Source organism: Vombatus ursinus, unplaced genomic scaffold (assembly GCF_900497805.2).
Source record: "Vombatus ursinus unplaced genomic scaffold, bare-nosed wombat genome assembly UNPS02014830.1, whole genome shotgun sequence".
In the NCBI taxonomy this organism is placed as follows: Eukaryota; Metazoa; Chordata; class Mammalia; order Diprotodontia; family Vombatidae; genus Vombatus; species Vombatus ursinus.
Window position 1 is genome coordinate 35,860,275 of NW_020954608.1, and position 20,803 is coordinate 35,881,077.

Genomic DNA, 20,803 nt, shown 5'->3' on the forward strand with positions numbered 1-20,803 from the left:
TGTAAGGTGTCGGCTCATTTTGTTATTTTTTGTTATGAGGGCAGGTTCTAATGGGGGTTATTAGGAATTGTTTTATATGCTTATATGTACATATATATGTGTGTGTATATGTGTGTGTGTGGGGGGGAGAATTTGTTCCTTCCCTCTGTAGTTGATACAGTCATAGAAAACAAAGAGTAGGTAATGGAGATAATGAAGTAGTAACGTGTTAATAAAGTGTTAACATCTAGTGAACAAAATGACAATTTAGAGAAACAAAAATTGGACACCTTTTTCTAGGGTTTTACATAGCTAAGCCTCTCAAATTCAGATGAATCCAAGCTAAGATGTCAAGGAGGAATCTGGCCCCCCAACTTTGCTGGGATCAGGTCTTCTGAGATTGCTTGGGCATATAGCCCAATTCAAATGATGAACTTTATTTAAGGCTAAATATGTAATATCAGCACAAGACTAATAGTCAATAAATAAACAAGTACTTTGAGGGAGAGTTAAAAAAACTTTAAAGAGAATTAAAGAGGGTATGAAACTATTGAGAATGCCCAAGGAAGGTGTAAGGTCCCTTGACCTCCATTCCATTTCAGGCTTCTGGTTCAGACTTTCCTCTCCTTGCCCAGGACTTAGCAGTTTAAAGTTTTGTAGGACCAGCCAGGTGGTGCAGTGGATAGAGTGCCAGGCCTGGAGTCAGGAAGACTCATCTTCAGAGTTTAAATCTGGTCTTAAGACACTTACTAGCTGTGTGACCCTGGGTAGGTTACTTAACCCTATTTGCCTCAGTTTCCTCATCTGAAAAATGAACTGGAGAAGAAAATGGCAAACCACTCCAATATCTCTGCCAAGAAAACTCCAAATGAGGTTACAAAGAGCCAGACATGACTGAAATGACTAAATAACAAAAGACCAGCCAAAATGGCAGAGTAGGTGGAAACATTACAGCCTAACTCCCAGCACAGTTACTCCAGAAAAGATGTAAAAAATGGTGCCAGACTGAGTAGTGACCAAGAAATCTAAGGAGAAACACAGTGGGACATCCTTCTAACTCAAGATCACAAATTCAATCCGCAGACAAGTGACTAGTGCAGGAACTGGGGAATACAGATATCCAGGGTCATGGTATAGTAGAGATGTCAGGTTCATCCCTAGACTCGGAATAGGGCCTCCTTAGTGCTGTCCCTCTGATCCCAAAGCAGGTTCAAGGACTCATCCCCCAGACTCAGAACAGAGTTAGTGCTGGCAGTGGTTGTTATTTCTCTGACTCCAGAGGGAATCCTGGACTGTACTCAGCTTATAGGCTCAGGGTAAGAGTAAGCACAGCAGACTGTGGCTCTAAACTTTCAGAGGCACCCAGCGAGCTGACGGGAGTCTGAGACCAGCAGCTGTCTGCAGACTTTACCCAGGAGCTGGTCTGCAACTGTTTTGCCTACCCTAGACCCAATCCAGTGTCTAGAGCCCTGAAATCCCAATAGGGCAGTGATCAGATGATCAAGGGATCAGTGATCCCTTGATCAGATGACACAAGAGTCTGCTGAATGTTTGTAGCTCTCTGGCCCAATGTGTCCCTGTGATTCTCCTCACCCCCCCCAATAGTATTTTATTTTTTCTAATTACATGTAAAGATAATGTCCATCATTCACTTTTTTTGGGGTTTGTTTGTTTTGGCTAGGCAATGGGGTTAAGTGACTTGCCCAGGGTCACGCAGCTAGTAAGTGTTATGTGTCTGAGGCCGGATTTGAACTCAGGTCCTCCTGAATCCAGGGCCGGTGCTCTATCCACTGCGCCAGCTAACCATCCCTCAACATTCACTTTTATAAGATTTTGAGTTCCAAATTTTTTTCTTCCTCCCTTTCTTCCCCCCTCTCCAAGATGGTATGCAATCTGATATAGGCTATACATGTACAATCCTATTAGACATATTTCCATATTAGTCATGTTGTGAAGGAAGAATCAGAATAAAAGGGGAAAACCATGAGAACGAAAAAAAAGAGAAAATAGTATGCTTCGATCAGCATTCAGATTCCATAGTTCTTTCTGGATGTGGATAGCATTTTCCATTATGAGTCTTTTGGAATTGTCTTAGATCATTGCATTGATGAGAAGAGCTAATTCTATCAAAGTTGGTCATTGCACGGTGTTGCTATTATTGTGTACAGCGTTCTCATGGTTCTGCTCACTTCACTCAGCATCAGTTCCTGTAAATCTTTCCAGGTTTTTTCTGAAATCTGCCTGCTCACCATTTCTTATAGCGTAGTAGTATTCCATTACATTCATATACCACAACTTGTTCAGCCATTCCCCAATTGATGGGCATCCCCTCAAATTCCAATTCGTGGCCACCACAAAAAGAGCTACTATAAATATTTTTGTACGTGTGGTTCTTTTTCCCTTTTTTATTGTCTCTTTGAGCCTTAAAGCTCACAATGCCTGGAGAATATAGTGGTAAGGTCCTAGTAAGACAGGCCAGGACCATCCAAAACCATAACAGTATCTTTAGAAGTGTGCAGAGGCTGGTCTTAACACAAAGTCCCAAGGCTGGAAGTAAGGTTGGAAGTATTAAAAAGGATAGTTATGATGCCAAGGATCCTCAAAATACAAACCCAGAAGAGACTAACTAAAACTCCTACAAGCAAAGCCTCAAAGAAAAAACACAACTTGATCACAAGATCATCAAGAACTTCTAGAAGAATTGAAGAAAGAATTTTTAAAAGTTTAAAACAATATTATAAATGAAAAGAAAATAGTAGGAGGAGAAAGTTGGTTTAAAAAAAGAGAACACTGGAGGAAAAACCTGGAAAGAGAATTTAATAGCTTAGTATAAGAGATATAAAACCTTATTCAAGTAACAGACTCCCTGAAACTTAGGATGGACCAAGTATAAGTTAATAACTGCATGAGATGGTGCGTATTTTTTAAAAGAGTCAAAAGATTGCCCAAAAAAATGAAAGAAAATGTAAGGTATTCCATACAAAAACTGACCTGAAAAACAGATCTAGGAGAGATAATTTAAGAATCATTGGACTACTTATATAAAGCCATGACCCCCCCCCCCCAAAAAAAAACCAAAAAAACACCAGGATATATTTTAAGAAATCATGAAGGTAAATTATAAAATAAGAAAGAATCACCAGTCACCTTCTGAAAGAAACCACAAAATCAAAACCCCAGGTGGTAACATTAAAGCCAAAATTCAGAGTTTATGGGTTAAGAAAGAATTAGTCCTCATTACTTAAATGAGGAGCCAAAGTGATCACATAAGACTTAGCAGTTGCCACTACAAAAGAGTAGAGAACATGGAACCCAGTACAACCAAAAGTAACTTACCTGGCAAAACAGTATAATCTGCTGAGTGTTAGCACCTCTGATAATCACTGCAACTGGGGAAGCTGAGGCTGATGGATTGCTTGAATTTGGGAATTCTGAGCTGTAGTAGTGCTAAAGCTGGTTGGTTGTTCACACTAAGTCTGACACAAATACGGTAAGCCCGTAGGAGAAGAGAGCCACCAATCTGCCTGGGGAGGGTCAGACCAGTCAAGATTGGAAAAGTGGAGTAAATTGAAGCTTCTGTGCTGATCTAATAAGCTAATAAGATCAGGGGTAATGCAAAGATATACATTACTGTTTGATATACGTCTATAAATACTAGCTATGGTAATAACAAGAAAAAGAAATTGAGGAAATAAGCAGAGAAAAAGAAGATTATATATACTTTGCAAATAATATGATGGTATACTTGGAAAACCCTGGAGAGTCAACTAAAAAAACAACAGTAACTTGAGCAAAATTTTAGGATATAAAATATATCCACATAAAAGATCAGCATTTCTGTAGTTTGCCAATGAAATCTAGCAGGAATAAATAGAAGGAGAAATCTTATTTAAACTGCGGAATGAATGTATAAAATACTTGGCAGACTGCCTGTTAAAATAAAGATAGGAACTATATGAATAAAACTATACACTGTTTATGGAAATAATGACAGGCCTAAATAATTGGATAAATATTCACTGTACAAAGGTAGGCTAAAGTAATATAATAAAAATGATAGTTATTAAAGGAGACAGGATAGAGTGGATAGAGTGCTAGGCTTGAAAGTCAGGAAGACCTGAGTTCAAAAACAACCTTGGACACTTACTAGCTGTGTGACCCTGGGCAAGCTGCTTAACCTCTGCTTGCGTCATCTAACTCTTCTGTAAAATGAGGTCAATAATAGCACATCCTCCCATAGTTGTTCTGAGTATCAAATGAGATATTTGTAAAGTGCTTAGCGTAGTGCCTGGCACATAGTAAGCACTATATAAATGTTAGCTATTATTATTAAACTAAGTTACTTATTCAGTGTCTTATCAGTTAAATCACCGAATTATTACTTTTTTTAAAAAAAGGCTAAAATTCATTCGGAGGAACAAAAGGTAAAAAAAAAATTTTTTTTAATTTAAGGGAAATAATGAAAAACAAAGTGGCAGGAAAAGACCCCTAGGAGCACCAGATCTCAAACTATAGTACAAAACAATAATCATCAAAATGATTTGGTGCTGGTTAAATCATAAGTTGATCAGAAAAGATTAATTATACTGCATATAGAAGAAAATGAATCTAATAGCCTAGTATTCAGTGAACCCCAGGACCTCAGCTATTGGGGAAAGCACTTGCCATTTGACAAAACTGCTGTAAAAACTGAAAGCAATCTAGCACAAATTAGATTTAGAGCAGCATCACACCGTATACCAACGTAAGCTCCAATATGACTTAAATATAATAGGTCACTTTATAAAATTGTGGAATCAGGAAGACATTACCTTTTGGATCTATAAATAGGGGAAGAGTGCATAACCAAACAATGGATAAAGAGGCTCACAGATGATAAAATGGGCAATTTTAATTACATAAAATTGAAAAGCAGTTTTGCACAAACAAATCCAAAGCATCTAAGAATAGAAAGGAAACTTTTAACCTGGGGGAAAGAATCTTTGCATCAAGTTTATTCATGCAAATAAAGAAACTGATTCAAATTCTTACTGAGCTATTTATCAATTGATTAATGGTCAAAGGATATGAAAAGACAGTTCTCGAGATAAGAAATCCAAACTAACTATAGCCGTATGAAAATAAATGCTCCAGATTACTAATAATTAGAGAAATACAAACTAAAGCATCTCTGAGGTATCACCTCACACCAATCAAGATGAACAAACCTTGACAAAAAATGAAAATGACAAACATTTGAGGAATTACATGAAGATAGGCACATTGGTGCATTGTTGATGGAGTTGTGAATTGGTATAGCAATTCTGGAAAGCAATTTGGAATTATGCCCCAAAACTGTACATAACCTTTAACCCAGTGTTACTACTATTATGTCTATACCCTAGAGAGATCAAAGAAAGAAGACAAAGTCCTATGTGCTCAAAAATATTTATAGCAGTGTTTCTTGTTGTAGTGACAAAAAAATGGGAAACTAAGAATTTGCCCATTAGTTGGGGAAGGGATGAACAAATTATAGTGTATGAATGTAATTGGAATACATGTCGTGCTCTAAGGAATGATGAAGGGGATGGTTTCAGAGAAAATTGGTGAAACTCATAGAAAATTATGCAGAGTGAAATGAGCAGAACAAGGAGGACAGTTGCCACTGTAATAATATCATTGTAAAAACAAACAATTGGGGAAACTTTGAAACTCTGATCAACATAGTGACCAACCTTGATTCTAGAGGACCAGTGAGGAAGAATGCTATCCACCTCCTGGTAGAGAGATAATGGACTAAATAAGTCAAACTAAACATACATTTTTAGGCATGGGAACAAAAATGGGAATTTTTTTTCTCGACTGCATATTTGTTACAAAGGCTTTGTTTTTCTTGTTTTCTTTTTTCTTGGGGGGCTGAGGAGGGGATAAATGAGAGGGAGAAAAAAGATGTTTGATAATTGGAAAAAATAAAATATGATTAAAAAAAAAAACCTTTCAAAGCAGTGTCTGATTTTTGCTTGTTCAATGAGGTTAGTCCCTTTAATTCTATCAGGGAATTCTACTCACATTGGATTTTAACATCTCATTAACACCTCATTTTATCTATTATCTATTCTTTGTTTTCTGTGGCTATATCAACTAAGAGGAGACCAAATCTTCCCTCCCTTATATACACATGAATACACACATGAACTTTTTTTTTCATCAGGTACGTGATTACATTGGTGTAGGGAACTTTCTAAGAGGAAATTCCCTTTACAAATGCAGGTGGCATCTACTCTTTACATATATATATATTATATATATATATATAAAATTATATATATATACCTACACATATATGTATATAATAAAACATTAACAAAGAAAAATATGGTCAAGTATGTTCACTTTGGAAATATAGTCATCATGGAGAAGGATTTTGTTTGGAAATTAATGAATGGTGGAAAATTTAGTTATAACTAATGTATTTGTATATTCTTTCAATAAAATATTAGTAAGTTAAGACGGGACTATAATGGAGGTTTAAAAATTGTATTTCTTGAAATAATCAGTTTAATCAGACCTTATTTTGACTACAACTTGATAATTCAATTTATTGAAAAAAAAATGTCCAACAATCCTTCCAAGGCGTATTAACAGTATTGTTCTTTATCTTGTGTAAAAATTATGCTGCAAAAAAGGGGGCCAATACAAAGAAAGAATTTATGTTTAAATATTTTGATGGCTGGTTTTTCAGTTTAAAACCCTGAAACTTCCTTGAAAGATGGTTCTTTTTCTCCAACTTCCACTAGTTCCTACGTTGGTAGTGACAGGTTTGGCTATTTTTAATATTCCAAAATGCAAAAAACAAATCACAAAAATGAGGGATGGGAGGAAATTTTACCCCTTTACGTAATAGTTTCAAGCTTTTATCTAGACATTTTTAAAAGGTACTTTGAGGAAGCTATAGAGCTGAGGGACAAGGTAATCCTTATAATGTCCATCAAGGAAGCCTTTCCCGCTGTTGTGCACAAACCAGCAGGGAACATCAGTTCCCAGCACCATATCCGTTCTGTAGTCTTTCTGCAAACCCCTGTAAAGACAGACATTAACTGCAGTTAGGTCAGGGATCAGGGGAGACTAAGAGACATACTTCTGCCATTCTTGATGCTAGTTGGAAGTTGCCATTTCTCCTACTGTGCTCACCCTAGCAGCATGGGGCATCTGGGGTGTAGGTTGGAAGTGAGGGGTTGAGAGAAGGGGGGAGGTGAAAGGGCAAAGAAAAAGCTACATCTACTTAAGTGCCAAGTGGTTTGTTCATTTATCGTACACAGAGATATTGGGCTGTAGACCTTTCCAATAAAGGCAGAAGATTAAATGAACAGAAGAAGGAACCAGATTTCAAGGGATTATGGACCAACTCTTCATTAATTTTAAGAGGAATAAACCTGAGGCCTTGCGTTTTTATTTATTCTTTCTTTTGTAAGTGGGTCTATAAGAGCTACTGACCCAAAAGCCACTGATAAGGCAATGAACAAATTCAGGAATGATCCTTTGTTTGCAAGGGAGATAAATATGAACATCTTTCTTTATCTTAATAGTTATTTCTTGATTATTGCTATTCTTCAGGCTTAATGAAACACTCTGTTTGCATCTTATAAATATGTCGAATTTCACAGCCTGCACAGGTCACTGTTCAATCAGTACTTTAATATAGGAAAAAAAAAAACCCTGATGGAGATATAAGATAGGATTTACACTAGGTTTTACCCTGTGAGTAAAGGGTAATTGAATAATTTGCTTAACTCTTCTTGGCATTTTATAATACACAACTATATCTAATCACCTTTTGTGTTTAAAGATGAGCTGTCGGTGGTGCTCATACTGCAAAAATTACAAAGTTTTATACTTATTCTTTTCAAGTGGACTTTGGTCAGTTTGAGGCAAGAAAGGTTTGATACCTTTTCGTTGCCTCTACTTCATTTTGAAGTGGGAATTCAATTCTATTAGGACCTTTTCTTGCCCAAGCAGTTCAGTTCAAAGGCCTACCTGGTGACAGTTAGCTTGTGGCCTTTCACTTCCATACTAGCTTCTGGCTTCCCAGGGTGCTGACCAGGTCTTTCATTGAAGATCTGTACTTTTGGTTCATGCATGAACTGACCTAAAGAAACAAATGTCAAAGTCTTATGTGTTTAGCTAATCCATATTTGTGCTAACATAGTGTGACTGCCTTTGTGAACTAGTTAATCTTATCTAGCTGTTAAATGAGCAGCTAGGTTGCACAGGGCAGTGGACAAAACTCCCACCCTGGAGTCAGGAATATGAGTCCAAATCTGGCCCCATACAGTTATTAGCTGTGTGGCCCTTAGGCAAGTCACTTCATCCTGTTTGCCTCAGTTTCCTCATCTGTAAAATGAGCTAGAGAAGGAAATGGCAAACCACTCCAGTATCTTTGTCAAGAAAACCCCAAATGGGGTCACGAAGAGTCAGACACAACTGAAATGACTGAACAACCTATTAAATACTTTCAATGTAAAACTGTCAGCTTTAATATTAAAATTTTACCTGTCCTTTCAAGACATTACCAAATCTCAGGGATAGAAAGGCCTTAAGAGATTATCTAATAAAACCAGTACCTCAATAGGAATATCTTCCACAAGAGCCCTGATAAGTGAACATCCAGCCAAAAGATGTCCAGTGATGAGGCATGTGCCATTCCCCAGGCAGCTCATGCCATTTCAGGGCAGCTCTAGTCGTTAGGAAAATCTTCCTGACGTGATCAAAATCTGATTTTTTACAAATTCCATTCATGGCTCCTATTTCTTCCCTTTGGGGCCAAGTCTATAATGATTCTAATTTAATAAATTTAATACCTTTTTCACAAGGGGTCATAGATTTATAGCTAAAAGGGAATTTAGAGGTCACCTAGTCCAAATTCCACTTTTAAAAAAAATTATTTTATTTTTAATTTATGGAATAAAACAAGTATTTCCATAACATAGTATAATTAAAAAAAAGATGTTTGCGCATGAAACTGCAAATCTATTATGTACAACTTGCTATTACTTTTAAATATACAATAAAGTTATCATGTAAATTTCTTTTTTTTGCCTTTTTGTCTTCTTTCCTCTTTGCCCTAGAGATGTAGCCAAGATCAGAAGGAAAACAAAAAAAATGGGGAAAAATTTCTATAGACAGTTTCTCAGATAAAAGTCTCATATCTCAAATATGTAAAAAATTGTATAAAATCTTTAAGAATATCACTCATTCCCTAATTGATAAATGGTCAGAGGATATGAACAGGTACTTTTCAGATGAAGAAACCAAAACAATTTATAGTCGTATGAAAAAAACAGTCTCCACCTTTTGCAGTTGAAGAACTGACAGCCAGAGTCCTGAAATGACTTGCTCACAATCATGCAGGTAATAAGTGGCAGAACCAGGATTTGAACACAGACCCCTGTCTCTAAATCCAGCACTCTTTGCACTGTATCACACTGCCTCACATGCATGAAAATAGCCATTGTATCTCCTGTAGATCTTTTCTATTCAGGCTAAACAGCCCCATTTTCTTTAGCCAGTCTTTGAGTGGCATGGTCTCTGGCATCCTAAACATTGAGGTTGCTTCCTCTATACATCAACATTCTTCTTAAAGTATAGTACCCAGAACTAAACACCATACTTCAGATATGGTTGGGCAGCTAGGTGGCACAGTAGATAGAGTGCCAGGCCTGGAGTCAGGAAGACCCGAGTTCAAATTTGGCCTCAGATACTTACTAACTGTGTGACCCTGGGCAAGTCACTGAACCCTATTTGCCTCAGTTTCCTCATCTGTAAAATGAACTGGAAAAGGAAATGCAAACCACTCCAGTATCTTTGTCAAGAAAACCCCAAATGTGGTCACAAAGAGCCAGACACAACTGAAATGACTGAACCTATTAAAGAACCAGATGTGGTCTGGACAGTGAGATCTTCCTGGATACTATGCCTCTTTAAACTGTTCTGTTTTGTGATTATGGAATCTTGTCTGAGGAAACTTTGCTTGACCTTTGAAGTGTCCGAGGTTGATGCCTCTCATTCATTCTCCTCTCAATTGCCAGGTTCTTCCCAGAATCCCAGAATCTCAGGGTTAGTAGGGACTAACTAACTAACAGTCAAAGGCATAACTGAACAAGAATATTTTCTATGATATATTCAATGAGAGCTACAGCCTTTTCTTGAATGGGGTGGGGATGGGGGAGCCCATCCATTGCTTCCCAAGGCAACCAGTTCTCCTTTTGGTAAGGTCTAATTGTCAGCGAATTTTCTCCCTTACATCCAGCCTAAATTTACCTCTTTGCAACTTCCACCCTTAATCTTCATGATCTCTATTATGAGCAGTAATTAGTTCTTGGGTTTCAGAAATTAAAGCTTCTTGCTTAGAGAAGAAAGCCATCTCAAGCCCTAATAATACCTAGAGACTTGGTGGTAGCTACCATTTTCAGACAAGTACTTTACCTATTAGTCCATGGGCATTAGGTGAAAACTTGTTTGTAGGAGGGATATAAATACCCAAGAAATCTACATTAATGGGATGTTTCTTCCAAACACGATGAAGTAAGACTGAGAAGGACATATCTCCATCCAGAGTGATGTTCACAGTCTTCTCTTTTTTCACTGAGACAAGCAACCTAACACAGGAGTAAGGCCAAAGTAAGATTAATTTTTTTTTTTCTGGACAGACCTAGAGAGCAGCTCCACTCAACCCTAACAATAGCCATGAGCATTTCTCACCACTGGTCCTCATAGTTTTTCTGTTAAAAAACCATTTGTAAGACATTGTTAATGTAACAATTATTTAGGTCATTTTATCTCATCTTTAAGTCAATGGGATATCAATACATGGGTGACTAAATTATTTCAAAGGTAAAACAAATAAAAAAAATTGTGATACAGTGGTACTTACTTCTTATGAATAATGTGAGTTGTGTCCAACCATGACAAAATGGTAGTATGGAGACCCTTTTTCAGGGCGATCATCTCTGTACTAATTTCAATTTTCATGTCTTGGCTTTGGAAATAAAATGCCAGTTTTCCAAAGTAGGTATTTAGTTTTTTATTCTTAGGCATCTTGGCTCCAATGAGCTCTCCATTTACCAACACACCTATAAAAAATAAAAGTAATATTTGCTTTATTTTTCTTCTTTTCTGTAAACATTTGATAGAAAGAAAAGAGCATTTATTGTTTTCTATATTCCTGCCACTGTGCTAAGTGGTGAGAATATGACTACAAGCAAACAAGACAGTCCCCATCCTTGAGGAGTTAACATTCCAGTAAGAGAGGACAAGATCTAAAGAAATGGGAGCTGGAAATTGTGTGGGGTGGGAGGCATCTGCTGGGGAGGGGCAGAGAAGATAGAGAAGCCTAGGGAGCCCTTGAGTAGCAGTGAAGTGAGCATGGTCGGGGTCCCTCATGTAACAGATCTCTGAACGAGGAAGTCATCATCAGTTAGGAAGATGGGGCCTCAGAGCACAGGTTTCTCCAGGTTAGCTGGTGAGGAGGCAAGGTGGTAGAGAAACAGGGAGAGTGAGTTGAATAGAGGGAATAAAGGGAGATTGGCTGGGGCTCTTCATGAAGTGGTGTTCCAGGTGAAGGAGTCCCCAGCTGGGAGAGCAAGGTCTCAGGGCAGAGACTTCTTCAGAGTGGGAAGGCAACTAACTGATTAGGAGATGAAGTCTAGATAAAGGTGATAATTGCTAATATCTATATTAGAAGAACACTGGAACATTTAGTATCCTTTATATGTCTCCTCTCATAACTTTACCTCTCATAAAATCCTTTTCCAGTGCTTTTTAAAATTAATTTATTTTGATTTATCAACAATCACTTCCATAAGCTTTCTCTCTCTCTCTCTCTCTCTCTCTCTCTCTTTTGCTTAGGTGATCAGGGTTAAGTGACTTGCCCAGGGTCAGTGTTAAGTGTCTGAGGCTGGATTTGAACTCAGTCCTCCTGACTCCAAGACTCACTGCACCACCTAGCTGCCCCCCCTCTCTCTCTTTAGGCAATCGGGGTTAAGTGACTTGCCCAGGGTCACACAGCTAATAAGTGTCAAGTGTTTGGTCTGAGGTTGGATTTGAACTCAGGTCCTCCTGACTTCAGGGCCAGTGCTCTGTCCACTGCGCCACCTAGCTGTCCCATTCATAAGCTTTTGAGTTTTAAATTTTTCTCCCTTTTCTTCCCCCTCTCCATCCCCAAGACGGTGCATAATCTGATATAGGCTTTACATATACATTCCTATTAAACATATTTTCACATTAGTGACGTTATAAGGAAGAATTAGAACCAATAGGAGGAACCACAAGAAAGAGAAAACAAAACAAAGCAGAAGAAAAAAAATAGCAAATAGTATGTTTTGATCTGCATTCAAACTCCATAGTTCTTTCTTTGGATGTGGATAGCATTTTCCATCATGAGACCTTTGGAGATGCTTAGATCCTTGCATTACTGAGAAGGGCTATGTCTATCAAAGTTAGTCATTGCACAATGTGACTGTTACTGTGTACAATGTTCTCCTCACTTCACTCAGCATCAGTCCATACAAGTGTCTTTCCAGGTTTTCCTGAAGTCGGCTTGCTCATCATTTCTTATAGCACAATAGTATTCCATTACATTCATGTACCACAACTTGTTCACCCATTCCCCAATTAATGGGCATCCCCTCAAGTTTTAATTCTTTGCCACCACAAAGAGAGCTGCTATAAATATTTTTGTACATGTGGGTCCTTTTCCCATTTGTACGATCTCTTTGGGATACAGCCCTAGAAGTGCTATTGCTGGGTCAGAGGGCAGTGCTTTCTTATGGTACAGAGGTAATCTGGCTTGGAGCAGGTCAGGTAAGTTCTACCATGGCTTGATCTTTAATGAACTATATGAAAAAGTTAAAATGTCATTTAAAAAGATGAAATCAGGAAGAATGGATGGATCAGGGCAAGTATACACTAAAGAAGTCTGTGCTGTAAGCAACTCAATCTTGAAAGCCTTAAATGCAGCTAGTTCACAGTAGATGTTGGAAGTGTCAGGAAGACCTGAGTTCAAATCCTCAGACACTTGCTAGCTCTGTGAGCCTAGGAAAGTCCCTCTGTTTGTTTCAGTTTCCTCAACTGTAAAATGGGCATAACATCTATCTTCCAGGGTTGTTGTCAGGATCAAATAAGGTGGTAATTGTAAAGTACTTGGCATAAAGTAAGCACTATGTAAATATTAGCTATTATTATTGTTATTATTATTGTTATCATCAACTATAAATGTTATGAAATTATCAAAAGAATGGAGATGATATTTTTATCAGATGATATTTTTATTCCCCCAAAAGACCAATGACAGGACATCAATAATTGTTGATTCATGTACCTCCCTTTTCGTCTTTATAAAATTCTAATGAGAATGATCTACACACATATAGAGGTTTCTTTAATGGGAAAAAAAAATGGGAAGGGAACAAATAGTTGGGCTTTGGTAAACAATTTTCTACAGCAGATTTTATCTTTTCAGGCATACAAGTGACTGAAAGTTTCAAAGAATACAAAATCCCAAATGGGTTTGGTGATTATGAAAAAGCATTTGACTTTACAGAACAAAAATGGAGTCTGAAAGGCTCTCCCCCAACAAGGAGTCTCTTCTGTATGTTAAGATCAGATAAGAATCCTTGATAGATTTAACAGGTCTAATACTAATGATTTAACATGATAGATCTAATACTAATGATGTCAAGTGTGCCCAGGTCCCTATTTGTGGGTGATAATGTGGTGATTGCATCAAGCTGCAGAACATTATAAAGTCTCTTTGTTGAGATACATGATTACTCAAGAGAGGTCAACTGAATAACTGATAGGAAAAACTAGATGGATGAAAAATGCTTATTGTCCAGACAAGAACAGACAATTAAAAGGGGCATCCTTTGAATGAGTACAGCAGTGCCTATATCGAGCTCAGGCACTGCAGGGGAATAATAAATTAAGCTCAGAATTCAGTAGGAGGAAGAGAGCAGGCTAGACTGATTTGGGAAATTGCACAGTGCCTTTACCACTTACAGAATGCTCAAAAAACCATTTTTCTTCAGTTGTTTTCAGTTGTGTCCAGCTCTCCATGACTCCATTTGGGATTTTCTTGGTAAAGATGTAGAGTGGTTTGCCATTTCCTTCTCCAGCTCATTTTACTGATGAGGAAACTAAGGTAAACAAGGTGACTTGCCCAGGGTCACACAGCTATTAAATCTGTCTGAGGACAGATTTAAACTCAGGAAGATGAGTCTTCCTGACTCCAGAACTCTATCCACTTTGCCAACTAGCTGCCTATCATTTGGACAACCATCCTTCTAGTGATACTATATGGCTATAAATATTGGAACATGTCAAAGTCTAAAAGATCAAAGTTAAAGGTGGCTCAAAGTTCAAGAGGGTGACTCATGGTGGATGTAAGTAGGTTTCAACATATTGGTGCCATTTGAGAAATGTGAGATTGCAAGAAAAGATGGGTAGCTCATATTATGAGAGAGGGAGGACAGCAGATGGACAGCTTAAGTGCTGCCCTGGTATCCTTTGGGAAGTCATGTACAAGAATTGTCCAGGATGAGAAGGCATATTCACGTGTTGTGATTTGCACTGATGGAAGGAATATCCACTTTGATTAGCTCCACAAATACATTTAAGTATAGAAAAAGGATAAATCTCTGAAACATATTGCCCACAACTGATGTTTGATAATGACAGAAAGTTTTTCCAGTAATAATTAAAGTTAATGGGACTGATCACAGTGTTCCCAAAATATTTTTCCTTCTAAAAGTTCAAAACCTTCAGCAATATAGTTAAACAAATTGGGAATCTTAAATTCTAGTTATGATTCGTATTACTAACCATATGACCGTTAACATATAACAGCCTCTCTAAGCTTCTATAAAACAGGAAAAAATATACTTGTCTAGCTTATCATACAGGGTCATTTCATTTCAAATGAAATAATTCATGTAAAAATTATTTGAAGACTATAAAGCACTATATACAAAGGTTAGGCATTACCCTCAATCAATCAATCAATCAATCAGCATGAATTAATTAAGGAACTATTACGTACCATATACTATGCTAGGTCCTATGGATATAAATTTAAAGAATGATACAAGCAAAAAAAAAAAAAGAATGATACAGTCCCTGCCCTCAGGAGGCTTATGTTCTATTAAAGGAGACAACATGTACACATATAAATCGATGCAAAATATATGCAAAATGATTATCATAATTCCCCAAAATTCTCTGAGTTAGGGAAATATGAAGTTTCTATAATGGTGGCGTAAGAAAAATGATTATTGAGTAGTGGTAATGAAGCATAAGAAGTGTAGCATTTAGTTTAGCTGACTTAAATGTAATTTATTTGTCACTTACCTGTCCCTGGATCAGAAACCAAGTTGAGGATTTTACCAGGTTCTGAATCAATATTGAAACAAATGTTCTTTTGACTCTTTGGTAGGTAAATGATGAAATGTGGGTCATTCTCAACTGAAAAATAAACACAAAAGTAAAAAAGCAAATAGGAAAAGAGCAAAGCTAAAATGTTGTTTAGTATCTTCTTCCTGATAAGTTTCACTTATGCTTTATAAACAAGTCAGTATCTAAAGAATTTTTTTAAAAAACAAAATTAAATATGTGTCTATTATTGCTAAAGTCTTCTAATGCTACACTGTAGTATGTTGGGAATTCTGGGTTATTCGACTTCTGGTGCCTTCTTTACAGAACTGGAAAGATTTTGAGTACAGAGTTAGTGATTGATCATAATCTTATTGTCCATGAAACAGACTATGGGATTTGGAGAGGCTCATCTCCAAGTTGTTCAAAGGTGAAAGTTTTCCAGTCAAAGTCTATCTACTATGTTATATAGTGGTTGTAGTCTGTTTCTTTTGTGCTTTTTTTTTTTTTTTGGTGAGTCAAAAATAAGTAGAAAACCCGTATCATTAAATAAGATGCTACAACCTCAGTTGCAGTTTAAAGTACGTGCAAGAACAAAGAGAAGCAAACCACCTTGACGGCGCTTTTTTTTTTTTTGGTCCTCTATGGCGCTACGTTGGTTTTGTGCCTGCCTCTTTGACTAATTCTTCTTCATCTCCATCTCTTCCCACAATCCCCTCCTCTCACCTATGGACATTTCCTAAGGTTTCTATTTTTGCCATCTGTTCCTCTTTATAAATTGTTCTCAGAGAATTTATTATTCTCATAGCTTTAATTCAATCAACAAATACTACTTAGAAGTATAAGATATTCCCTGCCTTCAAGCAGCTCCCAATATAATTGGGGAGATAAGACATAAACACACACACAAAATTAATGATACAAAAGATAATTGTTAGGTCAGCTAGGTGGAGCAGTGGATAGAGCTCCGACCTTGGAGTCAGGAGGACCTGAATTCAAATCTGGCTTCAGACGCATAACACTTATTAGCTGTGTGACCTTGGGCAAGTCACTTAACCCCATTGCCTAGCAAAATTAAAAAAGATAATTGTCAATTCAACAGAATAGCACACAAAATAATACTTTATATATAATTGATTGCCAAATAAATGATACAGATGTTATCTGCGCTAATGGAGTCAACTTGAAAAAAAAAATAGAATCACTGTATTCTGAGAAGGCTCCAAAAAAAGTAGTTTAGCTTTGAATTGGAGCCTGAAGTATGAGTTGGATTTATATAGGGGGAGAAGAAAAGGAGGACACTTTTACAAAAGTAGTAGTACGGAAGTGAAAAAGGACAAAACGTATTTATAAAAATATATTAAAGAGATAAGGTTAATCATTCCTGTTTAGTTAGAAGAAGTAGGTGGAAAGAAGAAAAACTGAGTTTTACTTAGTTAGGGCCTTGAATACCGGGATAAGAAATTTGGATTTTATTTTATGGGCAATGGAGAGCCACTGACGGTGGATATAATTTCTCTTGTCCTGTTTTATAGATAAAAGAGCAGGAAAAGGAGATGGTACTTTTTCCCACTCTAGGCAGTTTCTTCCCTGTTTTATTTTTTATTTTATTTTATTTTTTTGGCGAAGTAATTGGGCTTAAATGACTTGCCCAGGGTCACACAGCTAGGAAGTGTTATGCAGGTCCTCCTGTCTCCAGGGCCAGTGCTCTATCCACCGCACCACCTAGCTGCTCCATTCTTCCTTTTTTTTAGCTGAAACAGAATAGACTGGGGAGAATGTTAGCAAGAGAACTGGGAAGCCTCTGACTAAAGTCTATGTCTATGGAAATCGGAATTCTTTGTTTGTTTTTGCTTTTTGGCTAGGCAATGGGATTAAGTGACTTGCCCAGGGTCACACAGCTAGTAAGTATTATGTGTCTGAGGTCAGATTTGAACTCAGGTCCTCCTGACTCCAAGGCTGTAGCTCTATCCACTGCGCCACCCAGCTGCCCCTGGAAATCAGAATTCTTGATAGACAACTTATAACAATATCAGCAACAATAATAATAGCTAACATTTATATAGTGCTTAGTATGTGCCAAGCACTGTGCTATGCACTTTACAATTACTATCTCATTTGATTCTCATAAGAACTCTGAGAGGTAGGTGCTATTATTATCCTCATTATACAGATGAGGAAACTGAGGCAAACAGAGGTTAAGTGACCTGTCCAGGATCATACAGCTATTAAGTGTCTGAGGTCACATTTGAACTTAGGTCTTCCAGACTCCAAGTAGGGTGCTCTACCTTCTGCATCATGTTGGAAGAATCCAGGGTAGCACTGCCTCTGTGTCACTCTCCTAACTTATATTCACACTCCCAGTTTGGGTCCAGAGATGGTGGCTGCTAGGGTTTTATCTAGAACCTGTAAAATTGCAATATTAATCCTAATCCTAATCCTCAACAAACCTCCACTGGTGTGCTTCCTATTAGTTAATCTCTTAGCAAAGGTTAATACTAAGATGGTACAGTAAAACCATTAGATACAGAACATCCCTTCATAAACTGGGGCGCACTCTTCCACAAATGTGTATTATTGTTATTTGGAAAATCTTGGTTTAATAGTTGGTAATAGATTCAAAAATTTGGTTCTACATTCAGTGCATTTCAGTAGTTGGCTTTAATGGCTATCATAGTTGAAGATTCCTCACTAAGATATGTAAATCCAAATGGAAGAGATGCATTATAGGCTATATTTATTAAATCATGATCCTTTTTTTTTTCAGTCCTACCCACTAATGTTACAAAGGCTTTTCATTGAAATTTGTAATTTTCAATCAATATGTAATTTGAATTCCTTGACTAGGAGTTCTTGGAAACTAATTGGAAAAGGTTGCATTTTCATGTTTTTACCGAATAGGTTCAAAACTTGGCGAAATTTCGTTTGAGGGATTTTCAAACAGGTTAGAAAATTCTGTTTACAAAATTCAAAAATGTGTAGATATGAAGGTTTATATAGGCAACACATTGTTTTCACATAAAACCAGTTTTTGAATGTCTTGCTGATCATGGTAGCTTTATACTCCTGTTGGCTAATATCTCAAAATATAATATACACTTAGGGCAAGATTCATCCTTGATGATAGTCAATGTAAATCCATATTTCAAATAAACCTCTAGATGTTGGCCATGTACTTATATTGTTATTGTTTTTACCTCTTCATGTGGCTGGAGAAAAACTCATACTAGAAATACACAAGCGTCACTTCCACCATTTTCTTATTCTTCTAGGCTCAGATTACTAATGCCATCTTCATGCTAGTACTTAGCATAATGCTTGGCAAATAATAAATGCTTTTCATTCATTCATCCACAATTCTTTTGCAAAAATCTTTTTTAAACCACTTGTCTATTTTGTGAGGATTAATTTAGTTAAAACTAAATGATATAATCTGCAAATCCACATATAAGTTGTAATATGTCACAATATACTGAAAATGAACAAACAATAAATTCACTACTGTCAAACCTTCCTCCGTATGGAATGCCCACTTTCCCTAAGGGGTCCTCCTGAGACATGTGACCATTCAACATATGGATGGCATTTAGTCCATTTGTATACTAATTAGTAAAGCTTAATTTCTTTCTTATTTTTCTATAAAAATAATTGAATGGAAGTTCCCATATTTTCTTCCTGAGCTCCAATGAACTTCTTGAATACTCCCTGGGCTACATGACCACTTGTTAGGAATCTTGCAGAAGGTATTCTTATTGATGTCATCTCTGACCTCCCTTCCAGCCCTGTGCTTCTGTGACTCTCTGGCATTTCCACATTCACTTTACCCATCTGTGGTCTTAAAAATAATGTTTCCATGTTTGCTTCATCCAGCTATAGTCTTAGCTTTTACTGTAACACACTTCCTCAGCATTCATCTAAATGAAAGTACTTGAGTAGAGCAAAATCTCAAAGAAACTAGATCGAGGCACCAGAATTTGTTTTTTTTGTTTGCTTTTTTGTTTTTTTTTTTGTTTTTGTTTTGGGCAACTCGGGTTAAGTGACTTGCCAAGGGTCACACAGCTAGTAAGTGTCAAGTGTTTGGTCTGAGGCCGGATTTGAACTCAGGTCCTCCTGACTTCGGGGCTGGTGCTCTATCCACTGGCCACCTAGTTGCTCCCTCATGTTCTCTTTATGTGCAGATCTGATACTATCACTCTTCTTTTCTAAACCCTTTAATGGCTCCCTATGTCCCTAAAGAAAGTTCAGAGTTCTTAGACTAGCATTGAAACCCCTTATAATCTAATACTGCTTTACCTTTCCAGCTTTTTACTACTCCCCTCCATGGCCTAGGCAGCTAGTGGATAGAGCCCCAGGCCTAGAGTCAAGAAGACCTGAATTCAAATCCAGTCTTAGATACTTCCTAGCTGTATTGACTCTGGGCAAGTCACTTAGCCTCTGCCTGTTTCCTAATCTATAAAATGGGGATAATAATAGCACCTACTTCACAGATTGTGAAGATCAAATGAGATAATATTTGTAATGTGCTTAGTATAGTGTCTGGCACATAGCAAGCACTATCAAAATGTTAGCCATTATTATTATTAAAACAATTCTATTATTAAATATTCTACATAAAACTATATATACATTATATATTGTCATTTATCATTAAAATTATGCAAGATATATATTAAAATAATAATAATGATAATATTCTAGCTAATGTGGACTGCTCTGTCTCCTACATACATTCCATGCTTTCTTATTTCCATGCCTTTTTTTTTAGACGTGGTGTTTTGTTGTTGTTTTTTTTTGGCTAGGCAATGGGGTTGAATGACTTGCCCAGGTTCACACAGCTAGTAAGTGTGAAGTGTCTGAGGCTGGTTTGAACTCAGGTCCTCTGAGTCCAGGGCCAGTGCTCTATCTACTACGCCACCTAGCTGCCCCATTTCCATGCTTTTGCTGGGTGGTTCAGTGGATAGAGCACTGGGCCTTGAATCAGGAAGACCTGAGCTTAAGTTCAGTCTCAGATAATTACTAATGGTGTGACCCTGAGAAAATCATTTAAGTTCTGTCTGCCTTATTTTCCTCAACTGCAAAATAGGGATAATAATAGCACCTACCTCACAGGGTTGTTGTATTAAATGATATAATATTTATAATGTGCTTAGTATTATGTTTGACACATTGTAGGCCCTATGTAAATGCTTATTCCCCGTCCCCTTTCACTCACATGTTTTTCCTAATGTCTAGAATGTTCTTCTTCTCCCCATCTAGTTCTATTGAAATTTTGTCCATAATTTAAGACCCAATTCAAATGTTCTATGAAGCCTTCTTTGATCCTTCAATCTGGAACAATCTTTCCTACTTGGGAGCTTTGTGAATACTTCCCTTATGTAACTACATATTATTCTGTATTATAGTTGTTTGTGTATGTGTCATA

At 37.1% G+C, this 20,803-nt stretch overlaps 1 protein-coding gene across 2 annotated transcripts in view; it reads right to left on the minus strand.

Annotated features, from left to right (window-relative positions):
• Positions 1-6,584: 6,584 nt before the first annotated feature.
• ITIH2 (inter-alpha-trypsin inhibitor heavy chain 2) overlaps positions 6,585-20,803 on the minus strand; it is a 53,546-nt gene continuing 39,327 nt past the window's right edge. For both annotated transcript variants that reach the window (XM_027838527.1, XM_027838525.1), the window contains exons 18-22: positions 15,361-15,474; positions 10,889-11,087; positions 10,441-10,613; positions 7,993-8,104; positions 6,585-7,036 (exon numbers count right to left, since the gene is read on the minus strand). In XM_027838527.1, the coding sequence (XP_027694328.1) occupies positions 6,877-7,036; positions 7,993-8,104; positions 10,441-10,613; positions 10,889-11,087; positions 15,361-15,474 (758 nt within the window). In that variant the 3' untranslated portion in view covers positions 6,585-6,876. The remainder of the gene's footprint in view (positions 7,037-7,992; positions 8,105-10,440; positions 10,614-10,888; positions 11,088-15,360; positions 15,475-20,803) is intronic.